Source organism: Haliotis rufescens, unplaced genomic scaffold (assembly GCF_023055435.1).
Source record: "Haliotis rufescens isolate VD_foot unplaced genomic scaffold, xgHalRufe1.0.p SCAF_15, whole genome shotgun sequence".
NCBI classification, from domain to species: Eukaryota; Metazoa; Mollusca; class Gastropoda; order Lepetellida; family Haliotidae; genus Haliotis; species Haliotis rufescens.
Genome location: NW_025963835.1, coordinates 412,692 through 435,915, shown reverse-complemented (window position 1 = coordinate 435,915; position 23,224 = coordinate 412,692). Strand labels below are relative to the sequence as shown.

Genomic DNA, 23,224 nt, shown 5'->3' with positions numbered 1-23,224 from the left:
CCACAATACAGGTTTGTGCTATTCGGGCACAATCATCAGTGGGAGTGACGCTCTGTCCAAGACTGGTTTCCCTGCCATAGAGCGCTTGCTCTCCTCGCCTGCTGCCGCATGAGGGGGAAGCACAGGGTACCAGTCTAGCTCCATCCGACCTGTTTCCCCATACAGCATTTCCCTGCGGTGAAACGTTGACCCATGTCCGTGTAGCGGTCCTGCCTGTCGAGAGGGTCGGGAACAGGCCTACAGCATCTCGGTATGCAGGAAACGTTGACCCATTTCCGTGTAGCGGGTATGCCTGTCTAGAGGGTCGGGGACGGGCCAATACAGCATATCGCTGTGCGTGAAACGTTGAGTCAGTTTCCGTGTAGCGAGGTTTTAGCACTGGCGCCTTCTATAAAATGTTTTCTAAAGGTGGGCCAGATACCGAAACTCAGTGTCTAACAAAGTCATACCTAAGCCGGCTGAGACATTTTACAAGGGTAGGCAACTCTGGAAACAAATGACTGCAAAGCAATGTTAGCCAAGACGCTCACGTGGTCAGTCTCTACATCGACTCAGTGCTTGTAGACTGCAGATTAGAGTCTTTTCCAGAATTAAAACCGTGGGGTGTGACCGAAATATTTTACCTTGTTTCCTTTTGTCCCTGCAGTGGGACACTTGACTCTATTCCGAAAGGTCATCACAGACCAGGACGACTCTAAACAAACGTGACCTCACATAGGGACTCGAGTAGGGTGATCACTGACATTGATGAATTATGTGTAGGCAAAGTTTTTCTGCCTAATGGTAGTTACGCCACTGTCTAAACGAGTAAGTTTCAGTTGGAACTATATTGACTGAAGGGAGGACTGATCGACCGACTAATCACCGACCTTGTGACGTTATATATTACTGCGCACATTCCAGGAAAATTTTGCAATGGTTAAAAGAGATGATAATACCTTTTTCAACGATAGTTTTCCAGAGTGACATTATATGATAGAGAGGTTATTACGCTTGTGTGATTCGGGATGTTAAATATCACTAACTCCTCTCTTGTGGGAGTAGGGAGCCTGTTACTGTTTGGGTAATTTTAACCAGTCCACTTCACGTTTACTTTCCACCAATTTACACGGCCTCTTATTTGGATGACGAGTCTTATTGACCTACTGAAGAGTGTAGTCCAAAATGAAGGGACTGTGTTAATTCGTTATTCTGTGTCCCAAACGTTTTAACTTAATTATTATAGTGATGTCTATTTGCTGCTAGATTAAGATGCTCCGCATCACTATTTTCTCGTATCTCCATTCTAGTTTTTGTTGTTTGTTGTTTAACGCCGCACTCAGCAATAGTCCAGCTATATGAAGACGGTCTGTAAATAATCGAGTCTGGACCAGACAATCCAGTGATTGATATCATGATCATCGATCTACGCAAGTGGGATACGATGACATGCATCAAACAAGTCAGCGAGCCTGACCACCCGATCCCATTAGTCGCCACTTACAAACACAATCGCCTTTTGTGGCAAGCATGGGTTGCTGAAGACCTATTTTAACCTGGGTCTTCGCGGGTTCTCGATTCTAGTAAAATAAACATACTCGCTCATGAGCGTAATTTGATTTAGCGTTGTGTCATTGGATTATGGCTTGAAAATGATGGAAAAAAATAATGTTCCAGGATTTCATCATGATAAAGGGCTAGGGACGAATGTTAGATACCTCCTTTCCAGTGATATTCTAATACAAAATACTCTGAGAATACAACACGTTTCTTGGTTGGCACACCATAGCCTTTCACGGTGTTTCACTAAAACTGTACACGCCTAATGTGTGCATCCACACTAAGCTGACAAACGGACATACAGCCGATATCAGCGTTAGACCCAGTTCACTCACTCACGTAACAATTACACAAAAACATTTAAACAGAACTACAATGAACCACACAACAGTTTAACGTTAACAGAAGGATTTTATTACGTTTCACTGATAACTTTATAACAGGCGCGATACACAGATGGAGTCGAGGGCTGCTCAGTGATACACTAGTAGCGAGTGGGGGGCAGCAGATCTTCTACCTGTGGAGAGATGGGAAAGTATTAATAATGTAAACTGTGATTCAATTGAAAAGGTAGCATGTTTGCAGACACCGACAGCTTTCTAAAAACTCTGATTATTACTACAGTATATAATTGTATAGGGCTTGTACCTCTGAAGTGACCTCCAGAAAGTTTAGATGACATTCCCATCTGACCTTGAACGTAGACTTAACATGTGGAGTTGGGGCAGGGATTGTAAATGGTATATCGGGTTTCATCACCACCAGCATCCTCATCGCGAGCCGGACCAGGATCAGTTATGTAGCACGTGAAGAACTTGCACAACCTCCCTCGGAAGTCACCATGTATTGTTTAGCTAATAGCACATACATATTTATAGTAATATTAGTTGATTATTTATTAATATAGTGATGAAATGCAATATTTATTGGAAATCGGTATTTCACTTGAACTCTCTATTTTCACCTCCTCTCTTCCTACGGGGTTTGCCAAGCATAAGCACCCTATACTTAATTTGACTAAGCAGCAGATTTCCAAACATACTTCCCTCTGACGCGGATGATCTCTCTCGACTCATTAGAATTGAATCAGCGCCATCATCAATTTTATCAACTTCACGCAGCGTTTTACACACGAAAAATGTACAATCCAATATTGATGCACTTATTGACGTATTGATGACGTGGTACATGAATATGCATATGATAACTGAAAGTAAATAGTGACTTTATACATGATGATAAAACTGGTCTCAAGTTTGGCGACCAACTTAGTGGAGATTCGAGTGGAAGAGGGTAGAAATAAAACTGGGATCCTGTGTGAGAAAACCCATTTATAGATTGCTGGCCAGAATAAGCTCCCCACTTCACGGCGCTCCGCCCGCGTACACGTGTCGTTGCTCGTGCAGTCAACCATTGGTTTCCCTGTTCCAGGCTCCAGATTAGTCACGGGCTGCTGTGATATAACTGGAATATTACTGTAACATTCACTCACTCACACACTTATTCATGTTCAAAGAGAGGCTACAGTATCGGCCAGTATCTTGTTGTCGTGATGTGGCCGGAATATTTCCAAAAGCCTGGGGAGATCACTCACTCATCTCCGCATCAATAGAAAATCTCGACCAAAATATGGCCATACTCATCAATACAGAATCTTTCGTGGGCATTGAGCAAGCCATAATCTTTGACATAAAGATATACCTGTAACACCTAATAATTCATATTCATTTCAACTCCTCTATTTTAAGAGGCCATATCATGCAAGTAATATGTTTTTGTGAATAATAAGAAAATGTTACCGTTCTTTCCAAAGGTTGAATTTGAAATCTGAAAGCCCCTTAAAATGAAGGAAGCAAACCTGAATCTACCCCTACCCGTTAATATCAAATGGGCCACCCCTAATTACTCTGGTACTACATTTCTGCTATGCAAGGGGGCACCAACGACCAACTATCTGCTGTGATGAGTTCAAATAGAACAACGCGTTGCATCAAAACTAAAATCGGATGTTACATAAAAAAAGACAACACAAAGGAGCTAGAAAATCAAGAAATCTTTAGTTATATTGGGATCGGTAATTAATTTAATCAAGTTAAACAAATGTAAAGAAACCTTGTCCGAAAGAGCCAAAATGAGTAAATCAAAAGATACGTATTTTAACGTATGATAAAAATATAGTACATTTCTGAAAAAAACCAAAAGCACAAAATGTCCGAAAGGTCCGAAAAGTATAAAAACGTCCGAAAGGTAAAAAAGGCCCCAAAACAACATATATGTTGTATTATTGATTCAAGATAATTAATTATTATATGACACATCGTCCAAGAGGTAGCAAGATGTCACTCTAAGCGTCCATCTTGACACGGAACACACTCCTCAAGAATCCAGACACACGTGACAGGAAGACTCGAACTGGGGACTGGGTCGGGGTGTCGTCATCATCGAGGTCGATATCGACGAAGTGAGGGGCATCATGGAGGACGGGGGTAGAGAGAGGGGCAGGGAGAGAGGTGGGAGAGACGGGAAGCTCAGACAAGGGGTCAAGGATGGTCATGTATCTCCCAGGACGATGCTGACAGGGAGGGAGAGAAGGACATGTAGAGAGTGACAGAAGATGAAAGTATTGAGAAATAAGAGAAAGAGATTGGTAGATGTTGGAAATGGATTAAGGGATACTCATGTTGTTAGAAGATCGTTTGTAATTACATTGTGTGGTCATTACAGGACATATATATTAGTTTGCAAGTCAATAGCGTATGTGTTAGTTATATATTACATGGATGAGTCCATACACTCATCAAATACAAGACATACAATTTCAGTTTTACAATTACTCTTGTAAATTACAAAGACACCCACTTGGCGAGGAGGGGCCCAGATGTCAAAGTTCAAGGGGAACCTGATCACGAGGTCAACAGCTGTCGAGTAAGAAGGAATCAGAGTCTTAAATAAGGATAAACAAGACAGGATCAACTGAACAGTATATAAACGAGTTTCAAAGAGGTTTACAGTTGTTCTGTTGACTCAATGTCATGGGAGTCAATTATTACACACTGAAAAGTGAAGGGCGATTATAACATCATTGGATGAAGTCTTAAAATCACACAGAAGTAGGATTGCTCATCATCAGAACATCTTAATGTAATGTTTTCAAAAGTAGGATGTACAGATTGTGGTACATACATGCGACACCTTCAAGCTGGGGTAGAATAACCTAAATTTACCCAAACCGTTGGTAAATATATAACATATACTCATTGTATTATTAGGTAAACTGCTGGGGGATATTCAGAGTTACAAGATAAGTATTTAGTATATGTGATTACATAGATATATGAAAGTTGGGCTGAAAGCAGAAATATATATGGAGTATTTGTCTAGACTTGACAAGAAGTACTAGTATGTGTTCATAAAGCAGTGATACAAATGCTATTATCTTTCTTTAACTGTAAAGCAAACAGTAATATATGTGGTGTTTGCGTACACCATTGCCAGGGAGCTACTGCCACCGCCACTGTCCCAACCAATGTGCTTGCTTTACCCCAAGTGTTACAGGATACAGACAAAGCAGTAGAATGTTATTGTACTTACTCGTATAAATACTAACAATGTTGTCAGTGTTGGAGTTTTAGCTATGAAAGAATATTTCTTTTTTCATTGGTTGGTATACATTTCAAATGGTCGTAATGTGTACGATTTCAGAATATGACTTGGAGAAACACATGAACATTGGTGATTGTGTTCCAGATATTCCTTCTCCCAGTACCATAGCGCAAGGTTCATAAAGCTCTGCATCTTCCCGAGACAAGAGCGTCCACTAGCCTTTATTTTTTTACCAAAGTCTTGTTTCAAGGCTTTATTAGTTGGGTTATTAGCCTTAGTCTGCCAATATTAATGTTTTTTAAATCTCGCTTACAATGACATAAAAAGCAGCATGAACATCACAAATTTTCCAACAAGATTTAGTTTCACAACCAACAAACAAAATAAATTACGTTTGTGGTGAATTCTTCATGGTCTTTGACACACAAATGTTCCACTGTGATACATCACACTTAAACATCTTTGGTTCATAACTATTATCTTCAACAAGCATATTTCATTTCGTTTTCAAGATTGACACTAACAATCTAGGCTTTTCAAAGGGACCATAAACAGAGATAATTCTAGGGTGGGGCCTTGTGCATTTAGTCTCTAAATTTTGAAAAAGGCCCACATTTTAAAATACAATGGGGCATTTTAACATTGTGTTAAATCAGCCATAGAAATTGGCACTAGTCCTGTAGAAATTTGCCATTTTCAAGGGATTTGCTATATGTTATCATTATAAGGACAAGTGGACTAAAGCAGTTAGTTTCTACCACTGTGAATGCGCTACATCTGGAATATTTGAAATGTTCCTATAAAGGGTCCATGTCAGAAAATTCCTAGAGCGAACCATGCATTAAATTCAAGGCAATTTCAAGCATGTGTGGATCTTGTTGTCATGGCCCAAAGTTAGAAATTGGCAATAGTCCTCGTATAGTATATTTCCCCCTGCCAAATAATTAAGGTATCATAAGGACTAGTAGAAATATGCCCTTTTAAGGGTTTTCCTATATGTTATCATTATAAGGCCTAGTGGACGGAAACAGAGATTTAAACTGATTTTTTTGTGCCAACTTCTGTACCAGTTGTTGGACAGTTTCTGATCTATTTATACATTATGATTACTTCCTTAATAGGTTACTTCCATGTGTTACTCCTAAGATATGAAGAACTATAAATTATAATTGGAAGACAACAGTTTCACACTGCAGATGATAACATTGAAATGTTACTCAAAGTGTAATGGATACCCAGGAAGCACTGTGGGAAACAGAACTGGTACGGAAGTGGATTGGAACCATACGTTAGTTCTGTCTGGTTCGGTATAATGGAATATGGGAAGAGCCAATTATTTTGTTCAAACTGCTTATTCTGAAACCAATTTACCATTTTGTATATATTATGTACTATAACTGGTAAACAGGTGTGGGGTGGAACATTAAGTTAGTTAATTTTGGTTCAAACCATTTGAAGATAATAATATTTGTATTACTTACGTATCTAAAACTATCAAGATTTGGTCTAAAGTACTTGAATTGTATAATTATTGGTATTTGATTGTCGTGTATGTGTGGTACTGAACAAGTATATATACAGAATCTAAACCATTGTGGAGAGCAACATCTAATTAGTAGAAACAGTCCTGGAAACCAACACTACCTCCCTGATTAATGACATGTAAAATATCTAAGGGCTACTAAAAATGAATAGCTGGCCACTTGCCTGCTGGTTTAACAATATACAAAAACCTCGGTAAACAAGAATATTTAAAAGCTCCTAGAAAAGTAACTGTTAGGCCTAGTAAGACAAAGATCCAAAGAGCGTTGGATCAAAGATCTACATTTTGGACAGGGAAACAAATCACAAAGCGTTTAAGAAATGACAAATAACACTGGTGGGCTTTGCACTGGAGGGCTCCCGCTCGTTGTAGAAATGTAATTAAATCCCAAACTGGAGAGTTGATCAGCTAATCCAAAATATAAATCAGAGGGTAATCAAGGGCCACTCGCCATTTTTATCAGCCTCAGACCACCCGCTCTGATACAATCGGCGTCGATTAGTTAAAATATTTAAAATTGAAAAGATACATCTAATAAAACATGAATGTCTTGTTTATTAACAGAATCAGGAAAAGGTGGAAAAGGCGGTCTCAATTAACGTGAAAAGATATGAATACACGTCAAATTATCATCGTTGATGCCAGTGTGTTCTGGAAGTCTTTTCCCTACTTCAGACTGAACTTAGTAGAATAAAGATAATAAGTCCTAAAAGAAAGAAAAAAGCCAAACTAGCAAATTCAGAAATAAAGAAATACCTTGGGCGTAGGAGCTCATGGTGTATACGATGAAGAGCAAAATACCAGGCAAATAACAGCAGAAAAGAGACGATATGATAGCAGTATGATAGCACAGCAATGGCGATATCAGCAGTAAAATTGTCGTCATGGCGACGTCATAAATCTCGCGAGACTGTCATAGTACCACGTGACCTTACTGCTTGGCTGGTTTTCTTCCTGCACTACGCAAGTCAGGATCCAAGCCATGATTTTGGCCGTGTGTTGGTTGAAAACGAGTGAGTTGCATATCAGACAAAACAATAGTGTCGATACAGAGAATAGAAATGTCGTCACAAGTAGGCTTCAGTATTAAGTATGATGTTAAAAATGTTTGGAACACAGGAAAACAAATAACCGAGTGGTCCTTGTTGACTACACTGGAAACACACTTCTGAACTGTTAACATTCGTCCTCCAGAGGCTGTGACAGAGAAGGTGAAACGAACTGATTCAAATGAAAGGCATCTTCCCAAGTAATTGTTAACACCTTGTTGATTCCAGGATTTTGCCGTTTGTTGTTTAAACGCCACAGCAATATTCCAGACTCTATATGACGGCGGTCTATAAATGATAGAGTCTGACCAGACAATCCAGTGATTGATATCATGAGCATTGATCCACGCGATTGGGATACGATGACATGCATCAACCAAGTTAGCGAGCTTGACCAGCCGATCCCGTTAGTCGCCTCTTAGTACATTTTGTTCTTTCTTTACATATGACGTCTTCCGTTTGCGAGTTGTTCATTGGTATCGTTTTGTATTTTGAATTCATTATAATGTATGAGGGGCGGTCGGGTAGCCTAGTGGTTAAAGCGTTCGCTTGTCACGCCGAAGACCCGGGTTCGATTCCCGCCATGGGTACAATGTGTGAAGCCCATTTCTGGTGTCCCCCGCCATGATATTGCTGGAATATTGCTAAAAGCGGCGTTAAACCATACTCACTCACCCATTGTATGTAGGCAAACAACGACCATTATTTGAAACATTCAATCTTTATTCGTAACATTTCACTATAAATATATTGCGTATTTTGTCCTTATATCCACTTTGTCTTTTTTGACCGGATGGCCGACCATAAGTGTGCTTGTCGTAATACACACTCGCCCTTTACGTCAAACATGGGTTGCTGAAGTCCCATTCTGAACTGGTATACCTTTCGATTCATGATAGTTGCCAAGCAGAGGCACCATCGTTCAAGTTTTGGTTCTCTTCCGGAACATAACTCACAAACTGTTCATAAGCGGTGGCATGTTCGTAAAAAGTTGTACAGTCACCAGACAACTGATGAACTTGTCCATGATGCTGTTCAATAATTTCATTGTTTCGGTCTTTTGGCTGAAATTCAAAATGAGGGGAGGGTTTACGTCATGTGCTAAACTGTTAACCCTTTCGGTATTTCTCTAAGAAATGCTAATTCAATTATTTTATACCTTTACATTTTGAGGACTGCGCTTTGTTACAAGAGTATGCATTCGAGCTTTCGAGCCTCCGTCACAGCGAAGCTGACATTTTGGAGCGGAAAGTCACGTCTGAAGATTTTATGTATCTTTGTAAAGGTCGATTTCAGAGTTTTCAAAATTGGATATATATTTTGGGATTTCTAAACTTCATCATAAGTTTAAGATGTCACAAAGGGAATAACATGGGGTTTTACGTCCAAGATTATTGCACTTGAAAAGCGACGTGCATGCACGCGCGCGCGTGCGTCTGTTTGTACTTGTCCGGACTGATGCCAATTTATATTGCTAGCCCATGCCGCAGTTTAACATATATACCCCACTCAGACACAGTATACTGACGCCGAGACGACCAGTCCTTGTTTTTGCCCCTTAATGCCGACCGCCAGACAGGGTAACAACAAGTACCATCTTTTAACGTGTTTTGGTATGACGCTGCCGGGGTTCGAACCCCGGCCCTACCGCTCACCGGGCGGACTCTCTGCCACGTACTAGACCACGGAGGTGGTCGACATAGGATGAGTACAAGGTACATTACTCACACAATCAGGAGATGCATGGTACATTACTCTGGTTACGCATTCCCTGAAACATGGTGATGCAAGTGTATATAACGTGTATATTAACATGCAACATATGGGAGGCAGCCGCATGCAGCGTATGCATTAATTCATCAGTGCAGCTGCCCTACATGTTGGGATCAGACAGCTGGATCTTGTCAATATGGGACCAACCAACTGAAGTCATTCCTGCATCCTCTTGCAGACTAGAACGCCTCCGTGGTCTAGTGGTAGAGCGTCCGCCCGGAGAGCGGAAGGTCCGGGGTTCGATCCCCGGCCGCGTCATACCAACAGACGTTAAAAGATGGTACTTGTTGTTACCCTGCCTGGCGCTCGGCATTAAGGGGCTAAAACAAGGACTGGTCGGCTCGGAGTCAGTATACTGTGTCTGAGTGGGGTATTCATGTTAAACTGCGGCATGGTATCTCAGTGAGCTAGCACTATAAATCGGCATCAGTCCGGACTAGTACAAGCAGCCATACAAACACACTCACGTACATGCACGTCGCTATATAAGTGCGATAATCTTGGACGCGACGTTAAACCTCATTTCACCTCACCACCTCTTGCAGACTACAAAATGTCTTAGTGGTGATGATGGACGTTTTCTTGACTGGAGCCTGCCTCAAGGGTCCCTACCAAAGCTTTCAGTGTCACTACCAGCAGTGAAATGAATCAGTTATATACAAGCTGCCATGAGTGTCAGACAACATTTTACAATCACTCAGTTTACTCTGACTACACGTACAGCATTCGGATGGCAGTCCTGTACTTCTGTGTTGTTACCATGATTACATGATAATCACATGCACATTAATATCATGTTATGCATCTTCCCGAGGCAAGGGAGTTAACTCTCTGCAAAAGTTCAGTTCTCAGTGGGAACTGGACTTTTGTAGTTAACTCCCTTGCCTCGGGAAGATGGTTATTATTATACATTTATATAGTGAACTTATCCAGACATTTCTTCTTAAATGTTGTATTTAATGGTTCCCCAATCAGTCGCTCTGTATGCATTCCAGTTATCATTCTCAACTCCCTAGGGAGTATACAATCAATACTGCCTACAGGCGCTGGAAGGTTTTTATATCCCTCACATCGGGTACCCCTTCCCTTGCTGGGTTAACAGAGGTACATTTGAACTAAGTCACTTTCGTGTCAGGGGTATGTTGTGTTTCCAGACCGTGTAGATCCCAGGTAGAATAGGTCTTCTGCAACCCATGCTTGCCGTAAATGGCGACTATGCTTGTCGTAAGAGGTGACTAATGGGATCGAGTGGTCAGGCTTGCTAACTTGGTTGGTGCATGTCGCCTTAGCCTAATTACGTGGATCGATGCTCGTGATATCAATCACTGGGTTGTCTGGTCCAGACTCGATTATTTACAGACCGCCGTCATATAGCTGCAATAATGCTGAGTGCGGCGTTAAATAACAAACAAACAAAAAACTTATGTTTCCAACATCTTGTCATCTACCAACGGATGAGTGGGTTCTTTTGAGTGCACTGGATGAACATACTGAACACTTGGGGTAGTGTTTAAAGATCTGTAAACAGTGTGGTCACAACCTGGTCACTAGCAGGTACGGTCTCAGCAATAACCCCTTGCTTCAGACCACTGTACCCCAGACCCGATGTATTCACCACAATAAGGGTGGTTGGGTAGCCAAGTGGATAAAGTGTTTGCTCATCCCACTGGAGACCCAGGTTTGATTCCCCACATTATAGGTGTCCCCTGCCATGATACAGTTGGAATATTACTGCAAGCAGTGTTAACCATATACATGCTCACTGCAATGAGAGGCTAGGAAACACTCATGCTGGTATTCATACAACAGACTTGTCTTATAAAAAGCAAAAGCATTTTATTTACAGCAGCAAACTGCACAATTTTATGATGTTTTTATTTGTCTTTTTTTCCATTTTTATATTTTTTTTTATTTAACATAAAAATACATAAAACAGGTCTTAAAACAAGATAAACTAAAACATAGATAGGCCTAAATACCACAAGAGTCTTAGAGTGAAAATGACAGTACACATGTACTCTTTTTTAGAAAGTACCAAAACTGTGCTATCAAAATTTGTAATTTCAAGTCAAATACTAATGTAAATATCTCCCATGAATGATTTGATTTTCAACCTCACTACCCAACACCCTTCCCCACATTCTTATAGACCCAAGGAAACTACAGATGAAGAAACTCCCATCTGTGTTCCCATCTTTCCATGTATACAGCAAAACAAACAGTAAGAAATATAAGTTAAAAAGCATTTCTAAATAAAAGACGCTTAATAAGACAGCACTTAAAAAGACAGCACTTAAGCAGGGAGCACTTAAACAGGATAGCACTTAAATAGAACACTTAAGCAGGGGAGCACTACTACATGTTTAAAGATGAGGATCATGTGATTGTCAGTTTCTGTCTAAACGATTTGGAACTGCTCCCTTATGGTAGTCAGAACATGGCTGGATGTTTTATACACAAACCCGACAATAGACAATCCCTACCTCAAGGCACTATGGATCAACCAAGACACTAACAAAATGGACAAGAGTCATCAGAAAGATGACATATCCCCCCGGCAGCTGTCTGTAAAGTAACCACTAGTAAATGTGCAATTCTGTATGTAATGAGTCAACAGTTGAATGTTCTTTTAGAAGCATACATTGTTAACCCACTGAATGGTTTTCGAATTCTGGCCCGGAAATGAACCCGTTCCCCAATGGAGTCTAGGTCCAACTTCTTTCCATAAAAATTGTAAAAAATTAAAATTCGTAAAAAAAAATATATCAAAAGGCACCACTTCAGTATGTGCCTGATAGCTTTGCCAAGTTTCGATCAAATAAACTGAATGGTTTTCAAATTCTGCCCTGGAAACGAACCCCATCCCTAATTGAGTCTATGTCCAACTTCATTCCATAAAAAATTTAAAATTTAAAATTAAAAAAACCCCAAAATATCAAAAGGCACCACTTCAGTATGTGCCTGATACATTTGCCAAGTTTCGATCAAATACACTGAATGGTTTTCGAATTCTGCCCCGGAAACATACCCCATCCCCAATTGAGTCTATGTCCAACTTCATTCCATAAAAATTTAAAAAAATAAAAATTAGAAAAATCCCCAAATATCAAAAGGCACCACTTCAGTATGTGCCTGATAGCTTTGCCAAGTTTCAATCAAATACACTGAATGGTTTTCGAATTCTGCCCCGGAAAAGGAAATGATTACGGACGGACAGACGGAGGGACAGACAGACTGGCTGATTGCAAAATCCCCCCACATTATATGCCAGGGGGATAAAAATGTGGTTTAGAAACGAAGTACGAAGACCCAAATTTGTGGAACCCAGGCTAGCGAGAGAAAAAACAAGCAGGCAAGCTTGCATATTTGCTGTTTCATTCCTTCTTGACCTTCGGCCTCAAACAGAAGTTTGGACAATGAATTTCGCTAAAAAAGCTGACAAACACATATTCCTGTTTCTCACAACTTTTTCTGACTGGGTAGGGAACAAGGATTAAATTTATTAATCTTAAATAGGTTATAAATTTCTTACAGAAAACTTGCTTCTCATGCACCACCTGACATCTTTGAGCCACCCCTGCATCTCAATGCCATGGTGACCAGTTTGGTAACCCTTCTATGCTAAGAATGATATGGTGTGTGCAAAAAGTCAGAATCAGTTGCCAAAACGAAATAAAAGTTGAATAATTTAACATCATAGCAGTGCTTAATAAAAAAAATATTAAATGTTAGAGGCAGGGGATATTTAACGATGTCAGGTCATGAGAAACAAGAAATGTATTTTGACACGACTAATCAAAGAGTGCAGCAAAGTTGGGCAGCTTGTCTGCTTCTGGGTCAGCTCTGCTTGTACAGCTTGTCGTGCGGCTGCCATGTCGGTGGTAGGGGTCCGTGGACTTCCTCCTCAGCAGTTTCTGACGAAGGTTATTCTTGATGTCTTTTCCTCCACTAGGGGGCACTGGTTTCTTCAGTGAGATGTCCTTCAGTGGCTGTGTCAGGTCAGAGGTCATGAGGTCACCAGATGCTGCCGAGATACTTGAAGACGGTGAGGATGGTGGCAGAATGTTCGGCAGGAGGACTGTGAAATGAAAGATGGAATCAGAAAATTGAGTAATTAGGAACAAGAGATGTGTGTCAACACAGTTTTATCTCATTTACAGATTATTACATGAGATGAAAAACTGGTATCTAGTATATTTTGATACATATGGTCTTCCAACAATTAATATACTCTTACAACAACAAAAGCCATTTTCTTCCTAGTAGATATTTCCATTGCATATGGCTTTAAACAGTTAACATCTGAACAAAAGAAAAAACATGTCATGCCTATCTGCATTTTGCTTTTTCCATTTGTAATCCATCCAAAATCAAGCATGGCACAGTGAACCAGCAATACCTATATTTGAAAAACATTCTTGTATATTTTTGTTTTTGGCCTTAAAATGAAAACATAAACGTTTTGCCATAGGGTACTAGTATATAGACGGAAGCATGGTTTGTGTTTAAACCAGAAATCAAAACCTGACTGAATGAAACTTCCAGAAATGAAAGAAAAGTCAGAGGAGGGAGGTGAAAGGAACAGCTATGACCCTGACCTTGCTGTGCCAGTACTTCCTGCTGGATGTACAGCGCTGCCTCCTCAGCCGTCATCCTGACCTTGGGATCTCCAGCCAGCAGACACCGCAGCAGCTGACGGATCTTTTCGGGCAAGTCAGCTTGGATGCCGTGCTCCTGGATGTAATTGGGACTCTGTGCAAGCTGTGGAAATGAAGGGCAGATGTCTTCAATGATGGATGTGTCGGAAACTGAATTATGGCTGTACAAATAATTACTAGGGCTGGGACGGGTAACTTTGGTACTAGGGTCAGGTGGGTCCTGTGTAGGACCCGGGTACCCACTGGACTACCCGGACCCGTGGTTAGTTACATGATATATTGTCTAATGACAAAAACTCACTCTAGCTCAGTGGTTACACTACAGACAGACAGTTTATACTGTAAGTCACTAACGTTCGCATTTCTTTCTAACAATGCACACATTCATTTGACTTTTATATGTTTGAATATCTTCAGTCTACGCATGATCTGATCGTTATATACATGTATCTAAACAGTTTTTGCAAGGGCTGCGCAAAACAATTCCCAATCAGACATCTTGTTCCCAACTCTTGAGACTAAGTGGGTACCTGGGTAAGGTCGGGTAATAGTGAGTGAGTGAGTGAGTTGGGGTTAACACCGCTTTTAACAGTATTCCAGTCATATCACTGCGTGTCAGCTTGATGTGGGAGGAAAGCCCCAAGTGATGCAGGTCTCCGACGTTTACCACTTCAGTGAAACCAACGAGCACGAGTATGGTGCTGACAAACCTAGAAACATAATCAGTGCGAACCGGGATTCAAACCCACAATCATTGGTTTCTGGCATGCCCAAGGGACGCAACTCTGCACAGCGAATTGTGGTGCCTTAGACGACTGGGCCACCCGTGCCCCCAAGGACGGGTAATAGGGGATTGTGTACCTAGTTAGTAAAATTGGACTTACAGAAACCTTAATGACTTGATTGAAATGATTGCACATTGAAATTTAGAAGTAATACATTTGCAGCACTGAGGCCAGACACTGCAGAGGGGATATTGGAGAAGGCGTCACACTCTAATCCATCAAGTAATGTCAAGCAGTCTACAAGGAATTACTCCGTATTTGAACCAATATTCTATTTTTCATATTTTTTTACAAGCAGATATTATTAAACATATCAAACACTAAATCAGCAAAGTTAAAAATACCTAAGCCACTGAATATCTGTTACCTAAAAACTCACATAACTAATGAAGTTTGGTCGAAGTGCTGCAAATTCCTGAGCACTACACAAGCTGAGCTGGTTCTTCCACAGAAGTAGGACAGTGTGCTGTCCTTGTAGCATGTAACAGATCGTCAGACCGAACGCAAACACGTCCGACTTGCCCGTCACTTCGTCGTCTAGGAAACATTGGGGGAAGACAGACATCTTCGCAGCAAAGTAACGTCTGCAGGCTTCAGGGGACATGTACTCGGGGGTCCATCCCTCGTAGGAAATCGCCACCTCAGGCGTCTTGCTTGTCCCGAAATCTGTCAGTTTGACGACCGGTGAATTGTCCCCCTCATAAGCGATGCAAATGTTATCCGCTGAAAATCAACATTGTTGAAAATAAAATCTCACTGATCACTATTGAGAGATGTCAACCCTAATTTAAGTTTTGGAATCAGTGGGGTAAAAAGCATAATTCCATTTGAAATAGTGTAACGTTGTACAGTATCATGATGCAGATGTAAGTGAAACATGTGACCAAAGCTCTATGCGTCATAACATTCAACATGTGAGACTAACCGCTTTTCAGAAAGAAAACGTGGTGTTTCAAGTTCTGAAGTAATATCGGTGTACATGATTAGTTCCCTCTCTCCACCCACAAAGATCAATTGATAAAATGATAGATGTTGCCTCAATGCAACAGATCAGCTTATTATAGCTTAGTTAAGGATTTAACACAATCTTAATAACATCAGATCTCTTACTCTGATATGATACCTCTCTTCATCAAGATTTGGGGACACCTTCATCAGAGGTCGTGTCAGGTGACCATTGATCAGCCAATCAGCATCGTGGTTTCTAATTTCTCAGTATGCATATCTGATGTCTGTATCTTGACGATAAATCTTACATGGTTCAGAATGCAAAAACATGAAGCAATCGTGAAGTGCATACCTAATTACTGGATCCCAAACATGAGCTTAAACACTTCACAAATGTACGTAATGATGGCCACACCATTATATTGTTGCGGATATTTTATACATCCTGTCTTTCCTCAGCTCTGTGGCTTCTACACTGAAAAGGGAAAACCATCAAAGGCATATTTGTGCCCTGCATGATTTTCTTTTGTTAAAATCAAAATATCTGAAACAAGGTGGTATGGTTGGTTGCTGGTTGGTTTGTTGTTTTATGCCGCACTCAGCAATATTCCAGCTATATGACGGTGGTCTGTAAATAATCGAATCTGGACCAGACAATCCAGTGACTGATATCATGAGCATTGATACACGCAATTGGGATTGATGACATGCTTCAACCAGGTCAGCATACCTGAACACCCGATCCCGAGGTGGTAGGGAAATCAGCCAAATCAACCAATCGATGAGACCGTCTTGACCGGGCCCGAGCCACCATTTTGTTTAAAGTGGAATTGCAAGTGATATGAGAGTGCAATCTGATTGGTCAATAGGAGGGCCATAGAAGCTACTGGTGGTATACAAAATACCAGCCTAGTTCAGCAAAGGTGAAAACTAGACTTTTACACTCAGTAAACTCCCTTGCCTCTGGAAGATATGCTCCTTCTCGTAGACTGGGCAGTAAAAGTTTTCTCAAGGTTCACCTGACACGAAATCCTTTGGATGTGTCCCCCACAGAGTAGAAGATCTGATTTTCATGATATTGCAAGTTAAGTGTTGCAAAAACTACTCACGTTTGATGTCGAGGTGTAGAATCTCGAACACAGTGTGCATATAGGCCAGGGCTGAGAACCCCTGCATGGCCATCCTCATCACAGCGTCCGGCGTCCACAGCTCTCGCCAGTTGCTATTGGCCGCGATGAAGGCAGACAGGGACACACCTGGAAGGTCAGCACCAGCGTCAGTGATTCATCCATATCACACACACTGCCCTCAGCAGGCACAGTAAAAAAACCAACCTTTATTTTCTTCAAAATTTGGACTTCATATTTTAACTTTGTATTTTCTCACTGCATTCAATTCAATAAATGTAAAACTGAGCATTAAAGTCTTTATTGGTCCTGTTACAGTGAAATAAGTCACATGAACATAATGAATTGGGAAATTCTATTTCCAATTAAGGTATTTTTACTGAATTTGGAGTAAAATCTAATTATGAGAAAAACCAGCAATGTGTTTAAAAGTTGAAAAAACATAAACCATTATAGGCAGAGTTACTTCCCTTACAATGACATACACCACAGATTTCTTTATTAAACGAGAAAGAAATTCATGAGTTTAATAAAGGGGAGGAGGATAAGTATTGAAGTGAATACAAAAACATTCCTCTTATTTTTTAGCAGGACAGTAACTAAGAACCGGTTTGGAGACAAAATCATGTAAACAAACACAGATGGTCTGACAGAGACTCTAAGGCTGAACCCACCAGCGTACTCCATGAGGATCTCATGACGGCCCTCCCTGAAGATGTAGCCAAGGAAACCGGTGATGTTGGGGTGGGACAAAGTGTTGAGAACTTCAACCTCCTTCTTGTGGAATCGGGCAGAAATCTGGCGACAAATATGGCAAAATAAATCTGCATTAGCTTGTTTCTTTGTTTGTTATTGCTGCTCTCAGCAATATTCCAGCTATACTACATCAGTCTGTAAATAAACAGGTCTGGACAAGACAATACAGTGATCAACATCATGAGCATCGATCCACGCAGTTGAATACCATGACATGCACTAGCACTTTGAAATCATATTTTCTTTCATTTGAAGTTGAGCCACCAATACTGACCAATGGTAAGGAATAAAAATATATTAAATAAGATCAAGTTCTTTGAGTGAGTGGAACATAAAGGACCCAACAGATTCATATTCTGGGGGCCCCAAAGGGCCCTTATCGGAAAGTCCTTTCGGAAAGTGATTTCTAATTTTGGGCAACTGCAAACTCATTTCATCTTGTTTCGGTTTCAGTAACTTGAGAAAAGAAACAACAATTCTTTAACCCCTCTGAAATATCTACACAGTATATATATATATATATACTTATATTTACCTTTTTGCTCACATACTTCTTCCCTGACCTGTACTCACAGAGGTCAACCTGGCCAAACCCTCCACGACCCAACTCTTTAATGACCTGGTATTCTTTTCCATGGTCGTACCTGCCACGCGGAGATGGTTTCATGCTCTGAAAACAGAAAGACAACTTCAACTAAATCCAAAACTTTATTATATGTTTATGCAACATTTATATTTCATCCCAAATCCATAAAGGTATTGATTTTTAGTCCAAGAAACTGAGATCATCATCATCATCATCATCATCATCATCATCATCACGTGTCAAACACATTATTAAATTAACTCAAAAGATGGACAGTAATTTCTTATAAATTGATATTGATATTATTCAGAAAACAAAAGAAAATAATTTAAATAATTGTTTTATTAAGACATTAATAACCATGGACATTGATAACAAAAATTCTTCCCGAAAGTCAAACACTCACATTATCCAAAATGACTCCATAGGTTCCTGTTTTCTGCTGGTCAAACACACTGAACAACAACGATACATCTTGGCTGGATCCTAGCACGACGCACCTTGACGGAAGTAATTGAAAAAAACACTTCAGACAACCACACTCAACATGCTGGCTCAGATTTTTTAATGAATATTTTATCAACAATCAGGCATTTGCTAAGTAACCACAATTAATATTCATTTCCAATTTTTAAATTATTAAGCAACTTTATATCTTGTTTTAAAAACATTCTTTTTCAAAAAGCCCATCCAATCAAATGAAAATGTTGATTAGTACCAACTTCAAGCAAGAAGGCTTTCAATTTTGGGGGGCACAGACTGCTACTATAGCCCAAAAGTGGGTCTGTCCCAAAAACAAAACAATACAAACAAAACACAACAATATGTGACGGCATAATCTCCCTAATCATAAATCCATCAACTAAATTTGCCTCATCAATTCAAGGACAGTGGTAAACACCTTATAGATGAAGCTTGGCTTCATATCATGGCCGTACTTACTGGGAGTCATTGTAAACATCCACACTCTCCTCCTCTATGCTGACCTTGACCTTGATCGATGGGGTTTTCAAGTCATGGAAGCTGTTGTCTTGACTACTGAGAATGGTGATGCTTTCTACCACAGTGGCGCAAACCACAGTTCCTCGGGGCCTTATGTTTAGGTTCTCAAACGTGGGAGGGACAGTCTCCACTTCCTGGCTTTCTTCAAACAGGATCTCCTCCTTCTCCCCGTCCTGCTTATGATGAACATGATGTGGTTCCCCCTGCTTGCCCTGTTTAAGGGGTTGACATGGATCAGGGGGGCTGACAAACCCTGTTTTTCTTGCTGGGAAGCAGATGTCATCAGGGAAGTGGCCATCATTGGACAAGTCATCTGTGAGAAAGAACAAATCTGTCATATAGTGTTAGAAACTAAGAGACGCGTGAAGATCCGGGGTAGAATACGTCTTCAGCAACTCATGCTTGCCTTAAAAAGCGACTATGCTTGTCGTAAGAGGCAACTAATGGACCAGGTTGTCAGGCTCCCTGACTTGGTTGATGCATGTCATCGTATTTCAATTGTGTTGATTGATGCTCATGATATCGATCACTGGATTGTCTGGTCCAGACTCGATTATTTACAGACCGCCATCATATGGCTGGAATATTGCTGAGTGCGGCGTTAAACAACAAACAAACAAACAAAACACACATAACAATCACTAGGCATTCTGGAGCAGTCTACACTTTACAACCACCTTAACAAACAAACAAAATTAATCAAATACAAAGTCATAAAATAGAGACTCAATCTGTCATGGAAATAAAGTGGACAAGGACAAAATATATAGTGGATTTTTTAAATTATTTTTTTAAGTTCAAATAGCATGTATAGTACACTGCTTCCAGTTTAGTGAGTCCTTAAATTCAAACACAATAACAGCAATATATTGAATAACAATGAAAGTTCTTTTTTTTAAAAAAAGAGTTTTCATTTCAAAAGTCTATGCTGCTGTGGAGGTAGACATTGTGGCGGTACATATCACCAAAATTACCAAACATAATGATAACATACAACCTAATGTAGAATCTCTCATGAAGGGTTTTCTGGTGTTCCCCACAATGATATTGCTGGAATATTGCTAAAAGCGGCGTAAAACCTCACTCACTCACTCCAACAAAGGGTAAAGCTTGTTGGAACAAAAAGTAATTAGTGAAAGAAGTCGAGTATTCCCTGTGCAAAATGATAAACAATTATTAAAACAAAAGTTGCAAACATTAGTTTGTCAATGGATTATTAGTGACTTCAACATAACAAAGAATTATCATGTTTATTGTCAGAGTATTCTCAGTGTTTCTTACCTTGAACATGTTTCTGTTGAGGGGGATAAAAGTCAGAGTTATGTCCTTCTCTATCCTCCATTACTTGTTGTGCAATGATTTCACGTAAAGCTGGTAACATTGTCTCCATTTTCTGAAGAAAAAAAATCAAAACAGTTTCAGTTAAAAATGTTAACAGGAGAGCTCCACATCATTCAGAAACAAGAAAACAGCGTGATCACTATCCCCAACCATGGTGCAGTTTAGAAATGTTTGTTCATCATGTTCAAATAGTAGCGAGGGGCGGTCTGGTAGCCTAGCGGTTAAAGCGTTCGCTCGTCACACCAAAGACCTGGGTTCGAATCCCGACATGGTACAATGTGAGAAGCCCATTTGTGGTGTCCCCCGCCGTGATAATGCTGGAATATTGCTAAAAGTAGCGTAAAACCAAACTCACTCACTCACTCAAATAGTAGCGAATATAAACTATAGAAAAGTGTCCTATAAAGCCTTAAGAAGAGATAGACACTAGGGTTGCTTTATATCATCAACAAAAATTATTACCAGGTAATTGTGAAATTAATATACACGAAAGGCACCTTCTCTGGAAGAAATAATTTATCACTGTTTATGGCACCAGTTCTCCAACTCAGTCTTGATAAGTATCTCTAAGATAAGCTAACTTCAGTAGTTTCTGAGAAACTTGTCCACATTGCAGAAACTATGCACTTTGTAAAATAACATGGATAAAGGGCCGTGTATGGTCAAAATATTAAAACATGTAGCAAGGAACATGAGGAAAGTAACTCTCGAAAAAATAATTTACAGACCAATTTTCGAACCAAGTCTTGACAAGTTCATGTAGCGTCAATAGTTTCTGAGAAAACTTTTCTCTATTCCAGTCACTATGCACTGAGTTGAAAAGCATGGAGCAACGGCCATTACTCTGTACAAATTGAATTTGAGACACCACTTTTCGAACTCATATTAGATCATGACCAGTAATATCAGTGTGTACAATATAATTTCTCTAACTATAATAGTATTTGAGAAAATATGTCCCCTTTGAGAAGCAGACGGATGGATTGGTCATGTCTGCTGGTGTCATGCAGTAAAAGCATAACCAAGGGACATCACTCTCATATCATTCAAACAGTGACCAATCAGGTCATTTGGATGGTCAATGATTTAATGCAATCTATACAGCAAGTGGACAAACAGGTCCTCTGAACATGGATCTCGCTACTGAATTTTTACTTCTACTACTCAATCCTGTGACATATTACAGTCATCACAGAACGTAAATATATCTGGGAATTCAATGAACAGATCTAAATGTTCAGGATTGTTGGCAGAATGTTGTCCTATCAAAGGCCAATAACTCACTTATTGATTTTGATTTCGATTGACATGTTTTAGTATTATTAAGTGCTGAATTTATGCGGTTAAGTGTTAAGTTGGTGCACTATGTAATGTTTTAATAATAATGTGACATTAAAGAAACAAGACTCAGGATTTACATGATTTAGTTTAACTGAGAAAATGTCTAAATATCTGTGTACACTTGCCCTTTAAACGTAATGTTATCAATAAGGTTTGATGGATGTCTGACACACTGTGAGGTTAACCTCAGTATAAACAGGGGATTCCCCAAACTCACAGTACGGGATTGGGTGGTCAGGCTCGAGTGAACTAGGTTGTGGTAAAAATATGTCTGACCCACAGGAACTCGTTATTTGAGAATAAATAATATTATATATGGTGTTGATAAAGTGGGAGCGGTATAAACGGGATAATCAAGAGTTGTCACCAGCTGATTAGAAGTAAATAGGTGGCTAATCACTTGGCTAAAAAGTGCTAACGAAAACTGTGGGCTTGCATCATGTATCATGGCGAATGATTATGTTGTGCAATCAGTTCAAGCGTCAAGGTTTTGATCTGTACTTAACGAAAAATCACGTAGAACTTTAAACACTGACTATAACAAAAAAAAAAACACAAAAAAAACCAAGAATGTTAGAATAAAATAACGGCCGATGAAGTTACAGATAATTGATGATTGTAAACACGCATCTATCACAAACAGTAAACATCCTCCAAAAAAGCACCAATATTCTTCAGAAATGTCACGAGGCCGAGGGGAATCCCCTCCTGATCATCCGTTTTATTCAGCGGCCTATGTTTCCATTTAGCCCAATATCCTCATCGATACACGATCTATTGTTGTTAAATCACATGTAAAAACGTTCTCAGATACTTAAGTTACATGTTTATCTTTACAATAATCTGAAACAATTTGAAACAATAGGGAAATAAAGGACAAAATGTTGGATTGACTTACAATGTCTCTCGTCTCCTGGTCCATCGTCTCGCAAACGTTCCATTCGTCACTACTCGCCTCTTTCCGTAACCAGCTATTCGGCTTGTCCCGGAATAACACGAGTTGGTCACGAATCCCGCGCCGATTTGACTGGATGCCTGTCTTCGCGCTGGAAGGGAGTTTATTGTAAGCTGGTTCCCGGCTCTCTCCGTACAAACCATTCGTCGCAACCTTTCCGTAGACTGTTACGTTCCACTTGTCTCGGAATGAGACAACTGGAGAGCGACAACTCTGTG

At 40.1% G+C, this 23,224-nt stretch overlaps 1 protein-coding gene and 1 long non-coding RNA gene across 2 annotated transcripts; both read right to left on the bottom strand.

Annotated features, from left to right (window-relative positions):
• Positions 1-1,972: 1,972 nt before the first annotated feature.
• Positions 1,973-7,572, bottom strand: LOC124142108. The gene is made up of 3 exons (XR_006862146.2): positions 7,442-7,572; positions 4,399-4,457; positions 1,973-2,056 (listed from the first exon to the last, which is right to left on the bottom strand). It is a non-coding gene; the product is annotated as an uncharacterized LOC124142108 (long non-coding RNA).
• A 5,714-nt stretch (positions 7,573-13,286) lies between these two features.
• Positions 13,287-23,050, bottom strand: LOC124142107 (serine/threonine-protein kinase SBK1-like). Its single transcript, XM_046510393.2, has 10 exons — positions 22,950-23,050; positions 20,651-20,762; positions 19,310-19,682; positions 18,774-18,867; positions 18,317-18,451; positions 17,700-17,823; positions 17,008-17,154; positions 15,330-15,673; positions 14,106-14,268; positions 13,287-13,585 (listed from the first exon to the last, which is right to left on the bottom strand). Exons 1-10 carry the CDS (start codon positions 22,971-22,973, stop codon positions 13,299-13,301), a joined length of 1,803 nt encoding a protein of 600 aa, XP_046366349.2. The 5' UTR covers positions 22,974-23,050; the 3' UTR covers positions 13,287-13,298.
• Positions 23,051-23,224: the final 174 nt, after the last annotated feature.

Excerpts from the sequence above, each read along its gene's own strand:
- LOC124142107 (XM_046510393.2), bottom strand. The coding sequence starts at position 22,973 with ATGGACCAGGAGACGAGAGACATT. Across the intron at positions 17,824-18,316 it reads AGAAGTATGTGAGCAAAAAG|ATTTCTGCCCGATTCCACAA; the intron begins GTAAATATAAGT and ends ATTTGTCGCCAG. Across the intron at positions 15,674-17,007 it reads TCTACACCTCGACATCAAAC|CGGATAACATTTGCATCGCT; the intron begins GTGAGTAGTTTT and ends GTTGATTTTCAG.